The sequence below is a fragment of the Meleagris gallopavo genome, chromosome 10 (genome assembly GCF_000146605.3).
Source record: "Meleagris gallopavo isolate NT-WF06-2002-E0010 breed Aviagen turkey brand Nicholas breeding stock chromosome 10, Turkey_5.1, whole genome shotgun sequence".
In the NCBI taxonomy this organism is placed as follows: Eukaryota; Metazoa; Chordata; class Aves; order Galliformes; family Phasianidae; genus Meleagris; species Meleagris gallopavo.
This window is the reverse complement of record NC_015020.2, coordinates 27,237,208-27,258,208: the sequence shown is the minus strand read 5'-3', so window position 1 is coordinate 27,258,208 and position 21,001 is coordinate 27,237,208. Positions and strand designations below refer to the sequence as shown.

General features: G+C 48.0%; 1 protein-coding gene across 1 annotated transcript in view; it reads right to left on the bottom strand.

The window, feature by feature from the left end:
- LOC100542855 (receptor-type tyrosine-protein phosphatase F) overlaps positions 1-21,001 on the bottom strand; it is a 98,172-nt gene that overhangs the window by 59,490 nt on the left and 17,681 nt on the right. Inside the window, exons 3-6 of the mRNA XM_031554934.1 lie at positions 17,927-18,037; positions 3,829-4,098; positions 828-1,409; positions 193-326 (exon numbers count right to left, since the gene is read on the bottom strand). Of these exons, the coding sequence (XP_031410794.1) occupies positions 193-326; positions 828-1,409; positions 3,829-4,098; positions 17,927-18,037 (1,097 nt within the window). The remainder of the gene's footprint in view (positions 1-192; positions 327-827; positions 1,410-3,828; positions 4,099-17,926; positions 18,038-21,001) is intronic.

The following is a 21,001-nucleotide window of genomic DNA, read 5'->3' as shown; positions in this document are numbered from 1 at the left end:
GCTTAACTGGGGATCAACATACACTGCTGGGACCACTTAAACAGGGGCCAAACAAAGGCTGCTGGACCCTGCCATATGCCTATGGGACAGAAAAAACATCGTGATTGAATAGTCCCATTGTCATACCAGCACAAGTGGCTGAACTGTGATGTTTGGTCCTAAGTGCTGCAGAAGCACAGATAGGATTCTCACCTGAACACCATCCTCTCCTTCCCAGTACAGCAGCTCATATTTGGTAATGCGTTCCTGAGAGGCAGGCAGCCACGTCAGCAGGATGCGGGTATCAGACTCAGCCTCTGCCTGGAAGTCAGCTGGCTGGGCAGGAACTGGGGACAAAACACTCAGTTAGTGCCAGCAGGCAGATGCCTGGAAAGAGGTTGCACTGCTTTACAGAGACTGTGTTTCACCTTGGGAGGATTTAACCTCCACTTCTGGACTCCCCTTCTTCCTTCTCCCCAGTACTTGGAATATCCTGGCCAACAAGCAAGCACCTCTGGAACCCAGGCAGGTGACAGTGGGACTCTTGCTTACTGCAAGCCCCTGACTCGGCGTCCCAGCTCCTGGGGTACTCATACCCCAGTACAGTTACACATCCAAGGGCCTTGTGTCACATCATACTCCAGACCAAAGAGAGGGCTGTGTTACTTGTACAGGGATTTATACTAGCTCTCCAGGACCATCTGATGGCTGGGGTGCAGGGATAACACTGTGACAAGCAACCATTTGAGCATCAACTGCAGTTGTAATGCCTGGTTCAGATCAGACACGCAGCTGAGCTGCACACTACTGAGGTAGGCACAAAGCTGTGGCACCCACACCATACGTACCCCCTTGCTGCGTTTTGACCTGGATGATGTCTGAGGGTGGCCCATCGCCCACGGAAGTGAAGGCCAGGACACGGATGCTGTATGTAGTCCCTGTGATGAGGCTCCCCACGGTGGTGAGATGGCTGTCATCGGTGTTGTGCTTTTGCCACATGCTCAAAGGCAGATGCGAGTCGGTGGTGTAGTAAACGCGGTACCCTCGGATCTGTCCGTTTGGCTCCTCCGGCTGCTCCCACTGGACCAGCATGGTGCTGGCACTCAGCATCCGTGCCTGGACTTTGAGGGGTGGACTTGAAGGAGCCTGCTCTCCTGTCCGAGCCTCAACCAGCTCGCTGGGGGGACCCCTGCCAATGTTATTAACTGCAATGACCCGGAACTCATACTCCGAGAAGGGGCTGAGCCCACCTATGCTATAGCGGGTTGTTGCCACACCGTCCACCTCCTGGAACTGACCGTCCAAGGATTTGGGCTTGTACTGGATGACGTAATATGAAATGGGGTCGGAGTTGCCCGAATCCCAGGTGAGGGTCACGCTGGTGGCTGTCGTTTCAGTCACTAATGGCTCCGTTGGAGGTTTTGGCAGCGCTGCAATTGGAAGGCAGAGAGGTGTGATTTAAATAATTTAGTCAGTTCAAACCCTGCAATGTGCACGGGGATAAAAATGGAGCTGCCACCTCCCATTAACATTCTTCTTTAAAAGGCAGAAATCATTTCATACTCTAGAACATGCATTTTTATATTACCATATATTGCTTGAAGTGGTTCTTAATGGAAGGATAAACAGAGCAATCATGTTATTAGACGTGCTTGACGCACTTACCAGCAGCAGGCTAAATAAAGGTAATTCAACGGGGATGCAGGAATGTTTCTGTCATGGGGGTTCAGCTGGCAGTGGGAAGGTGCTTGCTGGGCTGGGCTGGCCCCAGAAACCAGGTTTACAGCTGATTTACAATGGGATACAGTAAAGCAACCAGAGTACCGCAAGTAATCTGGAGCCATGCTGCTTCCTCAGAGACAGCATCCTAGGCCACAGGGAGTTCATGGACAATGCTCTTAGATGGGTTAGTGGGAAATGCCTTGCAAGTATTACAGTATATGCAGGAGGGATACAGCCAGAGAAATCATCAACTTGCACATCCACTACTTGACTGGGTGGTGTGTCAAACTGCAACCAGACAACAAACTGTTACACAAGAACTCCGTGACACTGTCATCTCTGAAGTGTTAATGAGAACACAGCTACTGCAAGCAAACATTTCCAGATTTGCCATTTTACCGAAAGAACAAAGAAAGAAAGCACGCACGAGATTTGCGGAGTACACAAATACTTTAAGACAATGAGTGAATTAAAGTCTACAGTAAGTTTAAACCTCCCACAATCCACTCTAGGTAAAGTCATTAGTGACTTGTAACGCAGCTGTGCACAAGGTGGAACTAGAAAAAATGCTCAGCTCAAATAAAGGCTCCCAAATACTTCATTTTCTGGCAGAACCATCAGGTTTCCGGGTTCTACGTGGTGCAGCAGAGGGGGGCAGGCTCAGGAGTGTGCCTGTCCTGAATGCTGGTGAAGGATGACATTTCCAGTGCTACTGCAACTCAAGCACTGAGAAAATCAGTGAGGGCTGAGCTGGCATAGGAAGCAGGGATATGCAACCCACAAAAGGGCACCACATCATTACCCGTGGAGGGTAGATGCATCTCCCCCAATATTACAGCCTGAAGCAAGACACTTCCTACAGCACTAAGAAACTGGCAGCCTCCCTCAGGTTTTGGAGTGCCGTGAGAGTGGCTCTTGCCAGCTCTTGGGTGTGCAGCCTTGCTTGTCTGGTGCCTTGGATGCACTCACTGAAATTAAAGTTGCATCATCTTGCTTCTCCCATATGCCCTGCAAATGCCTACTTTCCAACAAGCACAGGAGAAGCAACACTGGGTGAAGGAGTTGCAGACAGAGGCAGCAAGCTGACCAGAGTGAAGGTGCAGATCAAGATAGAGAAACCAGGAGGAAGACAAGAGGCTAAAGGTGCTAAGCAGAGCCTTCCCAGGAACAAAAGGGTAAATACTGGGAACCATCAGCACAGTGAAGCAGCACCCACCAAGTAGCGGGCATTGCGAGTAAAGGGAGCAATGTGTGGCTGAGGTTAAAAGCATCCACTGACTAGCACCAGGGAAAGAGAATTTGCTGTTCATCATCAGGTCAGAGAGGGCTAAGTTTCAATTTTGTGATTTGTTCAAGCAGAGACTCAGTGCTAAAGGTGGCTACAATGCAGGAGGGGGCCTGTGAGATCAGACAGACTCAAAGGATGACACCATCTGTAGAAATCCAAGCTACGTATCAGCTGCAAGGAGGAGAGGGATAGTGTGAATCTGTTTGGTCTTGGATGAGAAAGACAGGACACGTACTTCAGCCTCCCTGTAGGGAGCTGTCTGGGCAGGCTGCCCTGTCCCCAGTGGTCAGCATGCATCAGTACTGCTCCCTGTGAAACAGCAGCAGGAAGCATGTCTTAAAGACTTAAGAGGGAAACAGGCAGAGCAGTAAGAGAAGAAAGAAAACTGACAGAGAAGGAAAATTGCTCACTCTGGCAAGGCCTACAGGAAGGTCACACTGGTGGAGCTGACCTACTTGTCCTGCCCTTACTGCAACAAGAAAAGGAAACATTTGTGCAAATGGTTCTCCGGATGCAGACTACTACAGTCACCTGCGCCAAGCAGTTCCCACAGCTGCAGGTATGAGTCCGAAACCACTGGGATGAGCACAGCCCCAGTCAGGTTTCCCTGTGAGATAGCAAGACACAACGTGGCACAAGATGCATATAGAAAGAGATGAAACGGCCTCCAAAGCCCAAATGCTAACATACTGCCAGTGGAAAAAAACCAAAGTTGTGGGTTTGGGAACTTCCCTTGCAAGGTGGAAAACTCGTAAGACAGTGCAGACAGTTGGCTGTGCCCAAGAGCACTCAAGAGAAGGGCTAGATCTTTGAAACCCAAGTACAAGGAATAACTCTACCTTTGACAGTGATCTGGGCCGTTGCTTCGATCATGCCGAGGGAAGAGATGGCCACACAGGTGTAGTTGGCGGACTGCATGATGTTGTTCAGCTCCAGCACGTTCCTGCCGACGGGCATCTCATCCTCTTTGGTCAGCTCCTCCACGCCAGCCATCCACTTCACGTAGGGCATCGGGGCACCTACTGCCACGCATGTGAGGTTCACGCTCCCTCCAGGCATCACCTCATGGTTGCTCGGAGGGATTGAGAATCGAGGAGCAACACGCCGCACTGAAACAAGGAGGAGACAGCTAGTAGGGCATGGAACCAGCAGACAGCACTCAGTTGAACTGTAGGGGTACGCAAGGGGGACTCAGAAGTTTTGCCTATCTATCCCTCAGGACAGATAAAACCGAGTGCAAAAGCTGTACACTGCTTCATCAAATTGTGCATGCTTTGCTCTCCTTTCTCGGCCACTGGTGTCTTATTAGAACTCATTATGGGATGGCTCAGTCCATTCTCTCCACACATGGCATTTTTAAATCATATCACTAATGTGAATCATTCCTCCATTTAAATTACATCCCTCTAATTAGAGAGCAAGCACAAATGCCAGTCACACACTCTCTCTGTGCAGGACCCACCGAAGCTCTGCAGAATGGCATTACCTGCTCCATTTATTAGCTCTAGAGTAAAGAAACCTGTCCCCTAAACCTCACAGGGTTTGGACAGGGGCAGCAGAAGGGCTTCTTTTTGAATTAGCACATGTGCTGCTAAATAAAATATAATTTCTTTCAAAATGTAACTCAGGTTCTACCTTGGCTCAGAAAAAACAGTCACCAGAGATGCATGACATTGTCAGGGTCTGAACAGATCACCTTGCTGGGCAGGAGAGAACTAATCCTGACAGATGTGAGTTCATATCCATTTTGACAGAAGGGAGCTGGGCTGGCAGAACCATCCCAACCTCTGTGGCAGTGCTTTGGGAGATGTATTCCTCCTTATTTCACTGCATAGCTTCCCTTCATATCAATCCCTTGCTAGGTATTTCATTGGTATTTCATTCAAGACTTATTTGTAAGCAACTCTCAGCTACAATAAAGCTCTAAAGCTGCCTGCCATATGCACTCCTGTCAGGAAAATGACACTGAGAAATGAGGCCCCTTCTTCAGGGTTAGTGTTATGGGGCTATTTAAGCAAAGGTAGAGAAACCAGTGCACTCGGTGAATCTTTTGTCTCCCCTGTGCAAGCTCACTTTAGTCTGTAGTTTAAAAAGGGAAACTGCTCCAACGTGTCCTGCCCAGCACTCTGCTCTGCTCTAGCCTCCTCTGCCAAACAGTGGTCCTAAGGGAGGGCTGCTGTCCGCTGGGCTGGCTCTGGAGGGGCCTTTCCCTGCTGTTCCCCTCCTCCAGTGAGGTCAGCCGAGCACTGGTGGAAGGCAGATGTGGAGCAATGCACTGCTGGCCCCAGGGGCTCAGCTCTGCCGGCTCAGGCCCATCATTTCTCTGTGGATGAGGAGGCTGCTGCCAGCCCGGTGAGCCACGGAGGACGCTGTGCCACTTGCTGAGCTGACTGTCCCCAGATCTAACCTCACTAGCTCTCCCTTTGATGATTCATCCCCAAACCAACAGGCTTGCAGAAATACACTGAAGACGAAACCCCCACACTAGAATGAACAACAGTGCTAAAACTTCGTGATAAATTAGACAATGCTGTCAACACTGTGTGTGTACTACACATCGTCTCAGTGACAAAACAGTGCTCATTAGCTCCTTCCCAGCCAGGGGAAGGATACCTGCTTTTCTTGTTTTAATGTCTAAATCCAAATCCTAAGTCTTGCTGGTTGTTTCTTTTAATCAATTATTAAATCTGAAATCAATGGCTACATGAGTGATTGCCAGTGAGGCGTTACCTGACTGACGGGGCAGCGCTCCCCAAACGAGACAGAACTGAAAGCATACTGAGGTGCTACCCAGTCATGAGAATACAGAGTTAACCTGATGGACATGGCAATGGTTTAACATGATGGCGTGTATTTCCAGCCAAAGCATTCCAGCACTGTTTGTTAAGAGTCAGCTCTCATTTTCCAGTGAACATGGTGTTGAATTATTTCAGCTGTTCAAATTCTGTCCCCATCCAAGGACCACAACCACCCCCCCCCTCCGTGCTATATGAACATAAAAAAAAGAGGCAAACTTTGAGGACAAAGCCAGAGGTGCACAAAGGACGCTCATGCACATGCACCAGGCAAGCAGGCGCCAGAGGCCACAGGAGTCAGAGAGAAAGCAGCGCTACAGATGTGCAGGGACAGTGCACAGTAACTCACGTGCAGAGGTCGGAGAACTGGATGCCATGCAGGAAGGCTAAAGGCCAGCTTACACCAGCAGGTTTTGTCTCCCATCCCTGTGAGACCAGAGGCAGCACAACCCACATGGGCTCCCAGAACCTTTCTGGGGACACGCTGAGTCCCATCAGTGCAGTGTCCTCCTGCACTGGCAGGAGTATGTTCAGTGGAAGGGACATGCTCTGCTGGCCTCCCATTCTCAGAGGGAGATGAATGGCAGCTTCTCATCCCAGCCAGCGCGGAGGGAGAGGGGAGATGTTGTCAGCTATAGTGAGAGCTGGCAGAGCTCACACAGCAGCTTGCAGAGCACCATCAACACATTCCTACGGTTCAAGCCAGTGCTTTAAGTCTCTTGCTCTTCTAGCACAGGAGTCTGCTAATAATTTAAATTAGTATAACCCCTCAAATGGCGGTGTTCTTCAGAATTTCTGTCCAATTTACAAGTCAAATCTTTGGGCAACCAAAGCCCATGAAGCCACCTTAAAGGCTCCTGGAAATTTTGTTGTTCTTCATTTATTGCAGCAATGAATTTTCCCTTTTAATTAAAATTTTCTTGACAAGAATTTACAATTTTATTTTTATTTTTTCATCTTCTTTTTGGATCAGGATCTGAGGAGGAGGATTGGAGGCTTTGCAAGAACAGCACAGGGAAAATTACTGTGAATATTAGAACAATTTCAATGGACAATAGCATAATTCAGAGGTTTGGTTAAACCAGCAGACTGTCAAAAGTGTGATTCATTGTCAAGCACAGGCGGTGTGAGAGCTCCATGCTGCTGTGCTGTGCAGACAGTGCTCCCAGAGAAACCAAAGTGAAACCAGCGCTGTGCAACCTGAGCCTGTGCCCGGATCCCAGAGGGCAGGGAAGAAGGATGGCAAGGAGATGGGGTCCTGCTTGCTGGGGGCAGTGCAGTGAGGATGGAGGGCAGCAGGCAACACATCGGCCACAAAGGTTGAGACTGAGAAATGTTAATAATTCAGCATGCATTAACATGCACACTCCTTGCCTTGAGAGCAAAGAGCACCAATCGATTGCCTGGCTCCTTTCACCATGGGAATGGCTGCTTCCTAAGATCTCAGGTTCCCGCTGCAGGTTACCCCCCAGGGAGCCAGGAACCCCCTCCCTGCTGCTGTCTGCAAGGAGCGGAGGCTCTGAGCTATGGATGCAAGTGATCAAGGCTCTCAGGCTGGTGCTGTCAGCCCCTCTGGCATGCTGAGACACTGCTGGCATGCAGCAAGGAAAGACAGCAGCACCAGGAAAGCATGCCCATGCTTCTGAAACAGCATGATGCTGCTAGGGAAGGGGAAACCAAGCTGCTTCTCCCTGCTGGCTGTCTTGGCCACAGTGGAGCTGAGCAAGTGACAATGCTAAAACCCCTGACTCCAGCTTGCAGAAATGCATGGCACTGATGTTCCCTCCGCTTTTGCTCCTCCTCTGCCCCAAGGACAAGCCACCTGAGCTCTGCTCAAAAAGGGGGCTGGGTGAGCAGGATGATGCATGGTGTGCAGTGCTCTCAGCCCAGCCTCACGTCCACCTTGCCTCAAACTCCTGCTCTCCTCAGCACCGCCTCTTCCAAGTTGGGAAGGAGTGAATTTAAGATATCCTCAACCACAATCGTAAGTCTCCACGGTTTACTCATCCATAGACACCTTTCATCTCTCCCTAGTGCCATCATTTTAAGGAAGGACTTCAAATGGAAAGGCGGTTTTTGGTGTCTCACAATCTATTGACAGAATCAACAGCAGGAGAGGAAAAATTGGAACCAGAAAAAATGCATTTACAGTCTAATCTTGTGCTCAAACAATGCTGTACTATTTATGCTCCCAATGCATCCTTGAGTGCTGACATTTTATAGACAATTTCCAAAACAGGGCCTTGCCATTTTTGGATTATATTTCAGCTATAACTTTTAGGTCTAATTATTTGTGCTGACAACCACATATAAAAGAGGATATATCATTACAGTGGTGCAGCACTGGAGACACATCAGCATTCAGCATACTGACATACTAATAGCAAAGTAGGGGAGAGCAAGATTGTGGAGCTGTGCAATTTGCATTCACTCTCTGAAATTTCTCTGATGAAAATAACACAACATTAAGGAGGAGAGTAAGAGAAAGGATCCACTGTATCAAGATAAAATAACTTGTTAATAAATAACCTTGTAGCACTCACAGAGCAATAATTAAATGCACGGGTGAGCAGTACACAGTTTTAAGTAAAGCTGAAAAAACGTAAGATGTAATTATCAGCACCAAACAAATTATAAGTACGGCAAATCCCATTGGAATATTTAGAAACTAATTTCTGTCTTCATATTAAATATTTGCGTACCTGGCTATTTTTGGTGGGGCAGGAAGGAGGGGTTGACAGAAGGAATGGGAAATTACCTGCTCCTGCTGGCTTATATCCATTCTGGGCTGCCTCCCCTGCACTGAAGCATGCAACCAAACCATCCAGTGCCCTGTCAGAGGTTTGTTGTCCAGAGAGGCACCTGAACCATCACAATGGTGCTCCAAATGCACTGAAATCTGGGAGGCTTTAGGCTTTGGTTTTAATTTCTTTCTTTTTCCTCCTTGCTCTCATTTTCCATCGTTGTCTTGGGCCCAGGTAATTTTATCCTCCGTGAAATCTATTTTTAGTTGGTAAACAACAAGGGCCCTGTGTCTCTGTACAATCTAAATGAGAGCACATTCCAGGCAGAGTGAAGGCAGCGTAGTGGAACAACTGCTATGACAACTTGTTAAAACTTGTTCCAGTGATGATTATAAGATCAACTCACACAGCTGCCTGATGGCACGTGTGAGGGGAGCCAGGGAGTCCCACCGTGCTACCCAGGAGCAACCCCGGGACACATGGCCATCTGAGCATCTCTTTCCTCCAGCACTTGTGGATGAACCCACATGGCACCTCAGTGAGGGAGATATCTCTTGAGATACTCTGCAGGTCACCAAAGGCCTCCCTGGGCCATCCCAGAACGGCTGAGGCCACTCCTGAGTTCCCTGCTCGCCTAGCAGCAATAGCAAGACCCAACTCCATGGATGAGGAGAGGAAACACTGCCCCAGTACCACGCACACAAAGGGCCCTTGGCCAACACACAGCACTGGCCACCGCCTGCGTGGGGACAGCAGGAGGGCAGCTGGAGAAGCAGGTCCTTCTCCAGCTGAGACCAAAACCAAGTTTTACTCCCTCTGAGAAAGTCAAAACTCTTAAAGCCACATGAGGAACTGAGGGACCTGCTCCCCCTAGTAGCTTGTGAAGGGCTGGAGCTACTCTGACTTCCAAAGTCTGCTCTTGATCTCTGGCCAGAAAGCAGCAGCAGTTTAGAGGTAGGGCACCTAGCAGAGGTACTGGGTTAGAGAAGGACCCCACATACAGCAGCATGCACTTACTCCCACCCTATCTTTGAAAAAAAACATCCTGGCTGGTATTAGCAAGGAAAATGTATTCTGTGCATTTTAAAACTCAAGCAACAAAGACATGCAAGCAATGTATCAATGCCATCACCAGAGTCACAGCAAACAGTAAGCAGATTTCATCAGGCACACTGTGGCCGTGCCCGGAAGGGAGCCAGAGTCTGCGGGGCCCCCTCCCCTTTTGGGGATGGCTCTCTTCTCCCTACTGGAAAAGTCCCATCTGACGTGGCGTACTGTAGATGGATAAGAAGTGAAAAGGACCAACCTTCTCGCTGATCTGAGAGATGAAAGTTTGTTTTGTTTGATGGCAGAGTGCGATGAAGATGAGGAGGGAATAAAAAAAGACAAGGAAAAACACAGAGAGTAAAAACAGGCCAAGCTTCATCTGTCCGCACACCACTGAAACGACAAGACAAGACTACAGAGGTCAGCCACGACTTCCCACCGTGCACACAGGCCACTCTGTACCAGGGACAGGAGCGAGCCACTCTTGCACCGCTCTGGCCCGGAGCAGGGCCGACCCCGGGCGGAGGGACCCACGCTTACTCACATGGAGGGAGCTTCGGGGCGGCCCCGCGCCGGGCCAGGTGCTGGAAGCACAGACACGTGCAAAACACACACAGCAAGGGACTCCAGTCATCACACGGACGGACACGCTCCCACGCACCCACTCTGGCTATAAAGACGATGGCAAAGGCACTTTAAACCCGTTGACCACGCACTAGGAGAAGCATATACACGTCGATCCGAATTTTATCAAGTGTGAAAGAAAAGCTCCGAGTGGTGGATGGAAAATCTTCTACCATGAAGAGCTGCTCCCGCTCTCCAAACAAAGAGCTACACGTAGCAGAGAGATATTAGGCAAGTTACAGGCATGCGCAGGCTCGGCTGGGCTCACTTTCGGGAGAGCCTCATTGGTACCCTTTGCTGCGAGTGAGAGACAGACAAGAAATCAGGACAAAGACACCCAGAGAGAATTGAGCAGGTCCCAGATTTTGTTCCTGCGGGAGAGACAGTAGAAGGTTAGTTGCATTTTCCTCATCGACAAAGGAGATCTTATTTCTTTAGCAGGAGTGACCTCACTCCAACTACGGATCTACGGCGTATCAGTTGTAATTGAACCCTCGCTGAGAGAATACAGAAGTGGATTTGATAGTTAAGGACTGCTTATGAGTCACATTTCTGATGGGGGAAGGAGGAGGTGGGGGGAGGAATTTGCTTTCCAGCAGAAACGCTGCAAATTAGAGAACAGCATGTGGCATCTTACAGTGCACAGGACAGTCAGCCATTTCCTGCGATTAGAGGACAAGATTTTAACCAACACTGACACGGTACAGACTAGGCAACAAACTGCCAATAACAGCTACAAGCGTGGCCTGTGAAGTGCAACAGAGCTTGGAAGAGAACAGCAGAACAGTTGTTTTGATTGCTTCAAACCAGGGGGACCAACCTGCTGCGCTCACCGGGACTGCGCAACTGACGGGTGAAAGGCTGACCGAGGGCATGAGCCCAGGGAACGGTGCTCCAGCAGCCCTGGAACAGGCAGCCCCACACAGAAGAGTGTCCATGCCACGGGTGCTGCTGCCCCGGGGAGCCCGGTGGGACCGCCCTGCTCAGCACACACAGCTCCAGCTTGCCCAGCGTGTTGACACTTGAGCTTAGAGTTGGAAAGGCGAGGAGACACATGTGAAACACGCTAAGTCAAACAGATTACTTTCCGGTCTGTCAAACTGGAACGGGGTTGGGGCCTGCCATTTGTCACTAATTGCCGGATTATCTCTTAATCTCTAATTATATTTGTGGCTTATGGGGAATAAAAGCCAGTAACAGGGCATTTTGGAGCAGCTGTAAGGAGAGAGGAAACACCTGGGCAGAAAGTTCTCGCTCCATTCCCTTCACTTTATGCTTAAACAGCTGCTGCTTTATCTCAGATGAACCTGATAAATGGTAAATTGAAAGTTTCGTCTCCTTACAGATCCCATTCACATTCTGTCTTATCTCCAGTTCTCCATCCATGTCATTCCTAAGCTAAGAGGCATGTTTTACCAACAGGTCTTTTTGTTGTTGGTGTTGATTTCTTTCCCTTTCTTCCTTTCCCCCCAAAACAAAGGGCTCTGAGCAGTGACAGCAAGAGGCACCTGCCCCTCAGGTGGGCATGGTGGAGGGTTAAGGCTGGAATTGCCCCCCAGCCCACCCTGCTCACCGCCCCGTTCTCACAAACCTGGGCTGCCTGGCTCATCACCCGAACACGCAGGTCTGCGGGAGACAAAGCAAGCAATGGCACAGCAGAAGTGCCAACAGAGGATAGGCTGCCCCAGAAGGTGAAAGCAGCACAGCAGCAAGGAGCGAGGCTGTGTCAGAGACACGTCTGCCAGTCCTGACTGTCAGGTGGCTCCAGCGCTCTGCAGACAGAAATCCCCACGCTGATTGCCTTTGGCTTTTACTGGGCTGCAGACACGCTCATTTTCTGCAGCAGCAGCAATACTCTAACCGCAGCTGCTCATTGCAGAAAGAATAAGCTTGGGCTTATGGGGAGCTTTGCTTTGTGAATTCTCGGGCATCAGCTCCCTGAAACAAGGCAGGGCTATGGCCAGGATGCGAATGCACAAGTCAGAGTTTAGATAGCTAGCCCAAACAAAGGAACATGTTTCTAAAGCTTTTCAGAAGGGAAAACTAATACTTTCCTGAAGGCAACAAGAAAGTTCATTATCTCAATTGGCTCTGCAATTCTGCTGGGAACTGCGAGCATCTGCTCTGTGCTGAAATCCCTCTGGTGCTATGCAAGATGCTAATGTAAAGGCAAACCCAGCCACTCTGGAATCCAAGAGACATAGAGGTGAACAAAAACCCAGAGGGGGATGAACCTGTTCCTGCTTATCGCTAAAAGCACATCTTGTGTCTCAAGGACTCCACATAAATCAGATTTTATTTTTTACAGCTTTTAAAGGTCTACAGGAACAAAAGGACAGATTGCCTTTTTTTACGCCAGATTACATGAGAATAAGACAACCTCCCATTACACACAATAACAATGTACTCCTGCCACAGTGATGAGTATATTCCATTCCGGAGACAGACAGGATGCTCAGGTCGCCCAAACATCCCTTGCCATTCAGAGCGCACACACATGCACCATGAATTCAATTAAGAGCAGAAAATCTCAGAGCACCAGAGATGAATCTCCTAACCCTCTGTGCAAGTGGATATGAAAGGGGAGGGGGTGGACATTGAGTCGGCACAGACACGCAGACCTAATTGTTCCACAGATGTCTATGCAGACTGCAGTAAGGAGGGGGAAACAGGCTTCCAAATCCATTTCTGTATTGTGCTGTCAGGCACCGAGCCACCAGCCAGTCTTGTTCTGTTTTCCATAAAGGTCATTTTACAAATAATTAGGCTTGAGCCTTGCATTTCACTGTTAACCACCAAAAGACTTTGCAAGGAATAAAGATGCCTCTGCCTGAAGTGCAGCTGCTATGACTTTGATGAGAGCAGTAGCTTCAGCGAGGAGCAGTGCCCAGAAATGGAAGAGTTAAAAATACTGAGATCCCATAAAGAGGAGCATGCTTTCTTCATTGAGGGGTCATTGCTTTGTGTCACATGGCTCTGTCATAGTATCACCTTGAGGTCAGGGCTGCACAGAGATTACACATGGAGATCACAGCCCTTCAGACCCATGGCCCTTCCCAGGCACACGCCAATAGCTCAGAGCTGGTTGCTCTGTGACCTCTGGTGCAGACTGATTTGCCTTCTGATGGTGCAGGGCAGAGGCTGTCCAAAGCAGCAGTCTGGGTCATCCGGGTGGATTCAGCCTGTCACCAGGTGTCCCCTCGCTGGTCCTGTCCTCACTGCTGGCTGCTGGGCCTTGGAGCTCCAGCAGTGCCTCTCACTTCTCAGGGACTGTCACCCATCTGAGCTGACAGGGCGGCTTAGCAGAGCTCTGCCAGGAGGGCAGGGCTGGGAACAAATGTGTTCTGTTACCCAGCCACTTCTCAGGCATCTCCAGCTCTGCTCTCACCACCGTTCTCAGCTTTTATTCTTCCGGCAATACCCTCAAGCTTTGACTGCCGTTGCTATTTTAGCTGTTATAATATTACATAAGCACAAAATGTCCTTTTTGAAGGCTCCAAGTCTTGTTGCTCCAGGCCAGTGTCAGTCATTCAGAATTATTATTATTTACACAAGGTCCCCTCTGCAGCAAGCATCACACAGCTGCAAGTGGCCATCTCAGTGAGCTCCCGGTGCAAAACCCCGCCGAGGGCAGAGAACTACTGCTGGGGATGGAGCTGCAGCCCTCAGTTCGTGTTGGGTGACGGCTCCTCAGTGAAAATTGGAGAATCAAACTTCAGGCTCCAACACGTTTCCTCGCTGCCACATGAAATACCAGCCTGGCCCTTCAAAAGGCTGATTGAGAAAGCACAGATTTTTGCAGTAAAACCATTTCTATTTACGGCAATCTCATATACTGCTTTGTGATCTGGGGACTGAGGAGACACTTCAGTTTTAAATTGTCTTTTCTTTACAAGCAGCTGTGCAGCTGCCTTGGAGGCTGGAAAGCAGCACCTAGAAGTCAAAACTGGGCAGCAGCTTTCTTGTTTAAGTATGTGGTCACTACTCCTGTAAGGACTATTCTAATAGCACTGATACTGCTCGCTGCTGTATGCAAGGTTGGGGAACACAGCTTGCAAACCCCACAGTGTTTTGTAAGGTTTTTCTTACATGCAGTCCTTCAGCTCATCTCCTTCACTGAACAAACAATAACGCCACAGACAGAGAAAGTGAAGGGCAGAAAAAAACCTTTCATATGGGGAAAGAGATCCACAGAGGCCACTGCCTTCACAGGAATGTCACAGGGCCAGCCCTTAAGCTGAAAACACTCCTCTTTGTGCGGATGTCCCTGAAGATGTAGGCAAACGAAGAGTGAAATGCATTCAGAGAAACCCAATGGCCCATGTGAATCGGTGGCATTATTCTGTGCTCCCAGCGAGCACAATGAGATGACACTACCTTTTCTCCATGCAAGGCCCACTTTCCCTTCTACACTTAAATCAATTTCTTGTATGTCTTGAATCAACTTCTAGGATTTTTGCTGCTAAATTAGACAGTAAGCTCTGTGGATTAGAGGAATCATATCTTCCATATGTTTCTATTCCCTTCTCTTCTCCCCGCAGCACCATCAGGTCCCAAATCTAATCACTGTTACGAGATACTGAGGTTCATGTAGCCACGGACCACCACTGGATTAGTGCTTCTTCGTAGAAGGAAAAAAATCCATGGTAAGCATGCTTGTGCTGGTGGGGCAGGCTGGGAACACGTCGCTGCCCTTCCACAGACAGCCACTGTGGCCTCGCATGCTCTCTGCCCTTGGCTTTAGTTCTGTCCTTGCTCCTCTAATGTTTCCTGATACCCTGCATGCCTGGGGCTGCAGGGCAGCAGCAGGAAGGAGCCCGCTCCCAGTGCTGCTCCCCAGCCCCGTCCCCACTCTGCAGCAGCAGCAGATAGACCTGTCAGTCCCGAAACAGGCAGCTTCTGAGGGTTGCTTTCCAGCACACTTAGTAAGATGAAAATAATAGCTTCAAGGAAAATGCATCCATTTTCCTTTACAAATCCCTGGTGTGGAAATGTTTTAACTTTTAATGAAGTCCATCTGTGCAGAAGTGCTGGCTCTGAAGGATTCACAGAGAAGAGGTGCTGGAGTACCTGGCTCCTTCCTCCTCCTGTTCTTTCATTGATACAGGAAGCCCTGAGCGGTGCCTAGATGCTCCTTCTACACCACCAGAATCTTCCTTTGTTAGTGTGAAAAGTATGATAAAGATGCTAATGTGCTTTCCAGCTCAGCACACCCACAAAGGATTACCTGGGAGGCTCGGAAAGGGGAGGACACGATCAAAAACACAAACCCCAAGAGTCAAAGAGACAAACAAACATTTGAACTATTAATAAAACAAGAGGCTGTAAAGGAGAGCGGCTACAAGCGCTCCTGAGAATTACAGAGGGTGGAAATTAGAGCTGCTGCTCAGACCTGCAGAGCAGTGCGTTCAGCCGTGCTTTCCCAGAAAGTGGCCAACTTCCTGGGTATTGGCCACAATGAGGTCAATCATTACGAAACCACTGTGTGGTGGTGGTGCAGCAGATGCACTTAATTTCCGCTGTAATTTAGCATTAATTTATGTCTTCTCCAGTAAAGTTGCAGGCACTTCGTAAAGGCTCTACTGGATGTCACCGACCCTTCCAATGACAACACTGTAGGACAAGAGAAAAAGACACCAAGGATTCTTTATTCTACATCCCAGATGTGAGAAAGGAAGGTATTTCCATCTTCCCCTTTCTCACTAAAGAAATAAAACACCCTGGTGGCTTGACTAACTTTTTGCAGTCAATAGCTATCAGAGCAACAACAGGGTATTTTCCGTACAACATCAGCTATCATAAACTGTAAGCACAAGATGTAAGCATAAATACTACCTAGGCCCAGCATGCACGGAATTTCATGTGATAGTAATTTATGGGGTACCCGGTCTTAAATATACAGCGGAGCTTTATCAGGATCACACAGGCTAGAGACTGACATTGTAAAGATTATGTGCAATAAAAAAGCTTGTTCCAGAAATTTATGTGTAAGAAAATGGTGGTTAACAGCAAGGCATATGTCTAAGAACATGCTTTCTTCAGTGAATGTCAGGATCCTCTACCGCGTGCCAACCACCCAAGGCCCGTGCTCGGCCCAAACAGGACAGGTGAACCTTGCTGAACAGCAACTCAGGTGTAAGACTCAGTGCATCCCTCAGACTTACAGGACTCACTTGCTAAATAAAGAGCATTCGTTAGTAAGAAATCAGAGCACTGCAAGAGGAGTTTTTTCTATCCCTTGAAGTTGCTGTGCCTATTTTCAGCCACACTGCTCTAGGAAACAGAGTACCAAGAATCTGAGTGTGCCACAGGAAGCAAACCATTCCCAAACGCTGCAGAAGAACGCTGGGTACCCATACAGACCTACACAACAACAGCCAACATGGTAGACAGGATCCTTTCCCTCAGAGTGCAAAGGGACAATCCGGAATGAGTTTTAGTACAGCTTGCCTGAAAAATGAACTTGGAAGAATAGAGGGAGTTTAAAATCATCCGCAATTACACTGTGAGAGTGAAATGAATGATTCCACTGCACAGACACAGCTTCATCTTCTGAATATGTTTAACTGGATCCTTCAGTCTTCCAAAGACTCTCATAATCCAAATTAGGCTGCAAAACAGAAAAGCAGTCCCCCAGAACAAAGAAAGACAACAATGCCAGAAGACAACCCTAGAAGCAAACACACATCATGTGAAGACTTGTTCACGCTCATGTCCTCTTCCCATACCAACCAATGTGTTGGTCATTGTATTGTATTTTCTTTCTTCAAAACAGAGAAAGGAAGAAATGAAGATGAGATTTTATTATTAGACAGTTGATTTACTATGTGAAAACAAAATCTGTTTCTAACTTCCTAGCAAATAATGCTTGCACCTGCACAAGAACCTTCTTTCTCTCCTTGGGAAAATCCATAACCACACTTGTCAGGGGTTCCTAACCAGTGCTTCTGGTTATACAGAGCTTCATATGAAGCAGCACTTTTTTCTTGCTGAAATCAACAGACAGGGTACAGAAGATTTAGCCCTTGCCTTTTTCCGGGCTAACTCAAAACAGCTTCTGTATAGAAAAAGAGAACTAGCAAGAGACCATCCTGATGTAAAAGCTAGTTTTTCTGGCGTGCTGAAAATATTTTTGAATTGGCAACATAGCATAATGATTAGAAAATCACTTTACATGAATTGCAGCTAATTTCCAGCAGGTTCCCAGTGTGAGCCATTAATACCCAGAGGCTTAATCATTGATGCATATAAGATGGATTAGGACAACTCCAAAAAGCTGTTCAGTTTTTAAAGATACACATTCCAAAGCAGAGGCCTAAGTACCAGCTCACCTGTAGCTGGTGCATCAGAGCATGACCGGCTTTATACAACTGCACCAGAGGTTAGTTTGTACTTAAGAGGATTAAGCATCCCTCGCTCCCAATTAAAATAGCTATGACACACAGTTAAGGAGTTCAAGGGACAAAGAAATTCCAGTTCTGCCCATATTTGAGCATTTTACAGAACACCGTGCAAACAGCAGAAAGAGATTTCCAGTAAACACGAGTCAAACCCAACATGGATGAACAATACCCTTGAGCTCGATTCACCATTTTTTTGAGCAAATGGTCACATCAGGCAATCCACAAAGTGTGACGGTGGCAGTAAGAGGGAACACACTCCTCTGCTGAAAGCCCCAGAACTCTTTGGGCAGGAGAGAAACCTCCTTGGGAGGAAGCTGCTCTTACCTCGAACATACAGGTTCGCTGGGGCAGAATAACGGGTTCCTGCGCTGTTGGTTGCAACACATTCGTATTTGCCTTGGTCCGACTCCTCGCTGTTCTCTATTTGCAGAGCCCCTGTGCACAAACAAGATGACACAGACAATTCAGGTTATGGCAAACCTGGTAATTGAACAGACAACCTCAGAAAAGGAAGGCCGTGCCCCATGCTTTTTAAGTATCTTCCTGGATAAATATATTGTGATGTTGTTCCCTGGACCCACAGGGTACCAGCATACAGCCACAATGTACCCAGTCTGCTGTTAGAAGCTTGTGAAATCGATTATTGTTATTCTTTTTTTAATGCACAAGGAACCAGCTACTGATGCATTTCCAACCACCCAACTGCTTGTTTTCATTGCTGCAATAAAGGAAGAAAACATACACATACACACATATTAATTACAGCTTGGTATAGCACTCCCATCTAATAAGAGGACCTTTAATAAGCCTTTAATCAAAACAGCCAAACACAAAGCCCACTAACTGTAGCTGTTTGTTTCTTATCTGATGCACATAAAGCCTAGGAAATGCTCAACAAATTGCTACCTCCTTGCAGAAGCTGGCAGAGTCCCATCTCCCCACCCCTCCTCCCAGCCAATATCCCCTTTTGAGAAGAAAACACTTTGCCTTTCGTCAGCTTTCTCTCTGCCAGTGATCTCCTTGTCCTTTCAGATTGGATTATACTTGATATAAAACGATTAGAAACTCAGTTTAAGACATCAGATAAAGACACCAACACAATACACCCATTTTTCCAGCATGGTGCTGGCATGACAGCCAGCCTCCCTTCGTCCTAGCAGCTCCTCCAGCCTTGGGCCAGGAACATTTGCTTAGCCCAGCCTTCAGATTCCTCGGGACACGACCTGACCCTATCCCTGAAAGGCTGACACACTAGGGGCACATGAAATAATTGCAGTAATTGTCAGAGCACACACAGTAACAACTTACATGAGGAATCCGTGCAGTGACCATGCCAGGTGATGACGTTTTGCAGATGACTGCAAAACTGATTGCACCAAACTCCCCTACTGGGGCTCCATACACAGGCTGAAAGAGGGGGGTGAAGAGAAGGAAAGAAGCAGGACTCTATGACAACAAGCTGGCATGGCAGGAGCCCATGGCCAGCGCTCTGCCTGCTTCCCCCAGGCAGTACGGCAGCAATTCTTAAAGTGCCTCCAAGTGCCTGGAAGAAGGGAACTCTGCTCACAAGCCATATACCAACTAAAAGAGAACATTAACCCCTTTGCTTGTAAGGATTTGAACTCATTTCTGCCTGCCACGGTTCAAAACGGCCACTGAGAGCAGCACGGAGAATAGCTGGAGAAATTGCCTTCCCCTTCTTGCTGGTTCAAGCTGCAGAGGTCAAACTCAGTTTTTCATATCATCAGAACAGAAGAAAAACTAATGTGAATCAACCACTGCCACCTACATTATTTAGAAGGATAAATTGAGACTGTAGCATAAGTCTATATGTCATTGGGAAAAATGAACTTCCCTGAGTTCTGCCATATAATAAAAATGATGTACAGAGCCCTCCCTATTGTTGCATTAGTGCTGGAAACGAGGCTTCAGCTAGACAGAGAAACCTGTTTGCAGGAGCCTTTCCACCTACTAACAAAAGCAGCTGCCAGCTTCCCCCAGCCCAGGCACTCTCTGGACACCCATAGTCCAAAGCCTACAGTGCTCTCCTGCTTAATTCAGGGAGAAGAGTGAATTTCTACATGTTGCCTGTGAAAAACATCTCCAAGCAGACAGAAGCATGACAGGCAGTGGAGCAGGAGGAAGCTTCCCAGCACTGACAAGATACAGAGAATCAAGAGAATCTAGAAACGGAAAAGACCTATTAGGTTATCTTGTGCATCCCTGGGGGCCAGGGCAGCATTGCTCCCTGTTGTAAATGTACTTGTGTTCTGTCCAATCCCATTTTAAATGCTCCGAGTGATAGGTCTTTCACCACTTCCTCAAGGAATTCATGCCACAGACTGGTTATGCTCTCTGTCAGGATGATTTTCCTGGAGCTCACCACATATTATCCCCTTCCTAATTTCTGCTCATTACTGTGGGCACACATGTGCTGCACAGTTCATTTTCTGTGCCCACATCGGGCTGGCAGGAATTGTACACTGCAAAACAAAACAAACTTTAAAAACAAAATGCGGATGTCATCACCCTGACCAACAGGCTCCTTCTGGGAAAGGCTGTAGCTCTCATCCCTGGGCTGAAAGCAGCTTCAGGAGCAGGCGGCAGTGCCTGCCAAGGAAAGAGCAAGATCCTCAGGTAACTGCAGGCAGACACACCGAGCCGTAGGTCCCTTTCAGCCATCGAATGCACATCACTGGTATTTATATCCTTTAAACATATGCGATCCTGTGATCACCATGCCTCTTAAATGCCAGTTAGTCATCCTATTCTTTATCTCTAGGGACCTTAACAGCAGTGCTGGAGGAAGAAGAGCAAAACATAAAGAAGATGAAGAAAATGAAGACAGAGCTGAGTTACATGAAATTATTGCCTGTCAGCTCTGCAGCCAGAGCAGACTGCTTTCTGGAATCATACTGTAAACGTGTAACATATAACTGTCTACAAATGCTCAGGGACATCAGGGAAGGGATTCTGGCTTTGTGTTGGTTGTGGCATGTCAGGAGTCAACCCAGAAAGCAGGAAGGAAACCTCTCAACTGAACCAGAAAAGAAGCAGTTAATGTGATAAAACATCATTAGACAAATATAAAGAGCACAGCTAACAGCACAAAGTGGAAGAATCACAGCACGCTGATGGCAGTAAGTGGGACTAAAGGGGTTGTTGTCTTGAAGAACAGCCTACAGCTGAGTGATGGATACAGGAGAGCACAGTGTGTCTCAGGGTACAGAGATTTCTGAACAAAGTTAAGAAGCTCAGACATGGCTAGGATCAGCAAACTGGAGACACTAAATGCATCTGAGCCTTGTAAAAAAGTCTGCAAGTGTAAAATGCTGCAGGCTGGTCATGTCATCCCTGAGAAGGGCAATAGCTTCACCTCTCACAGAATTCAAACCTAGG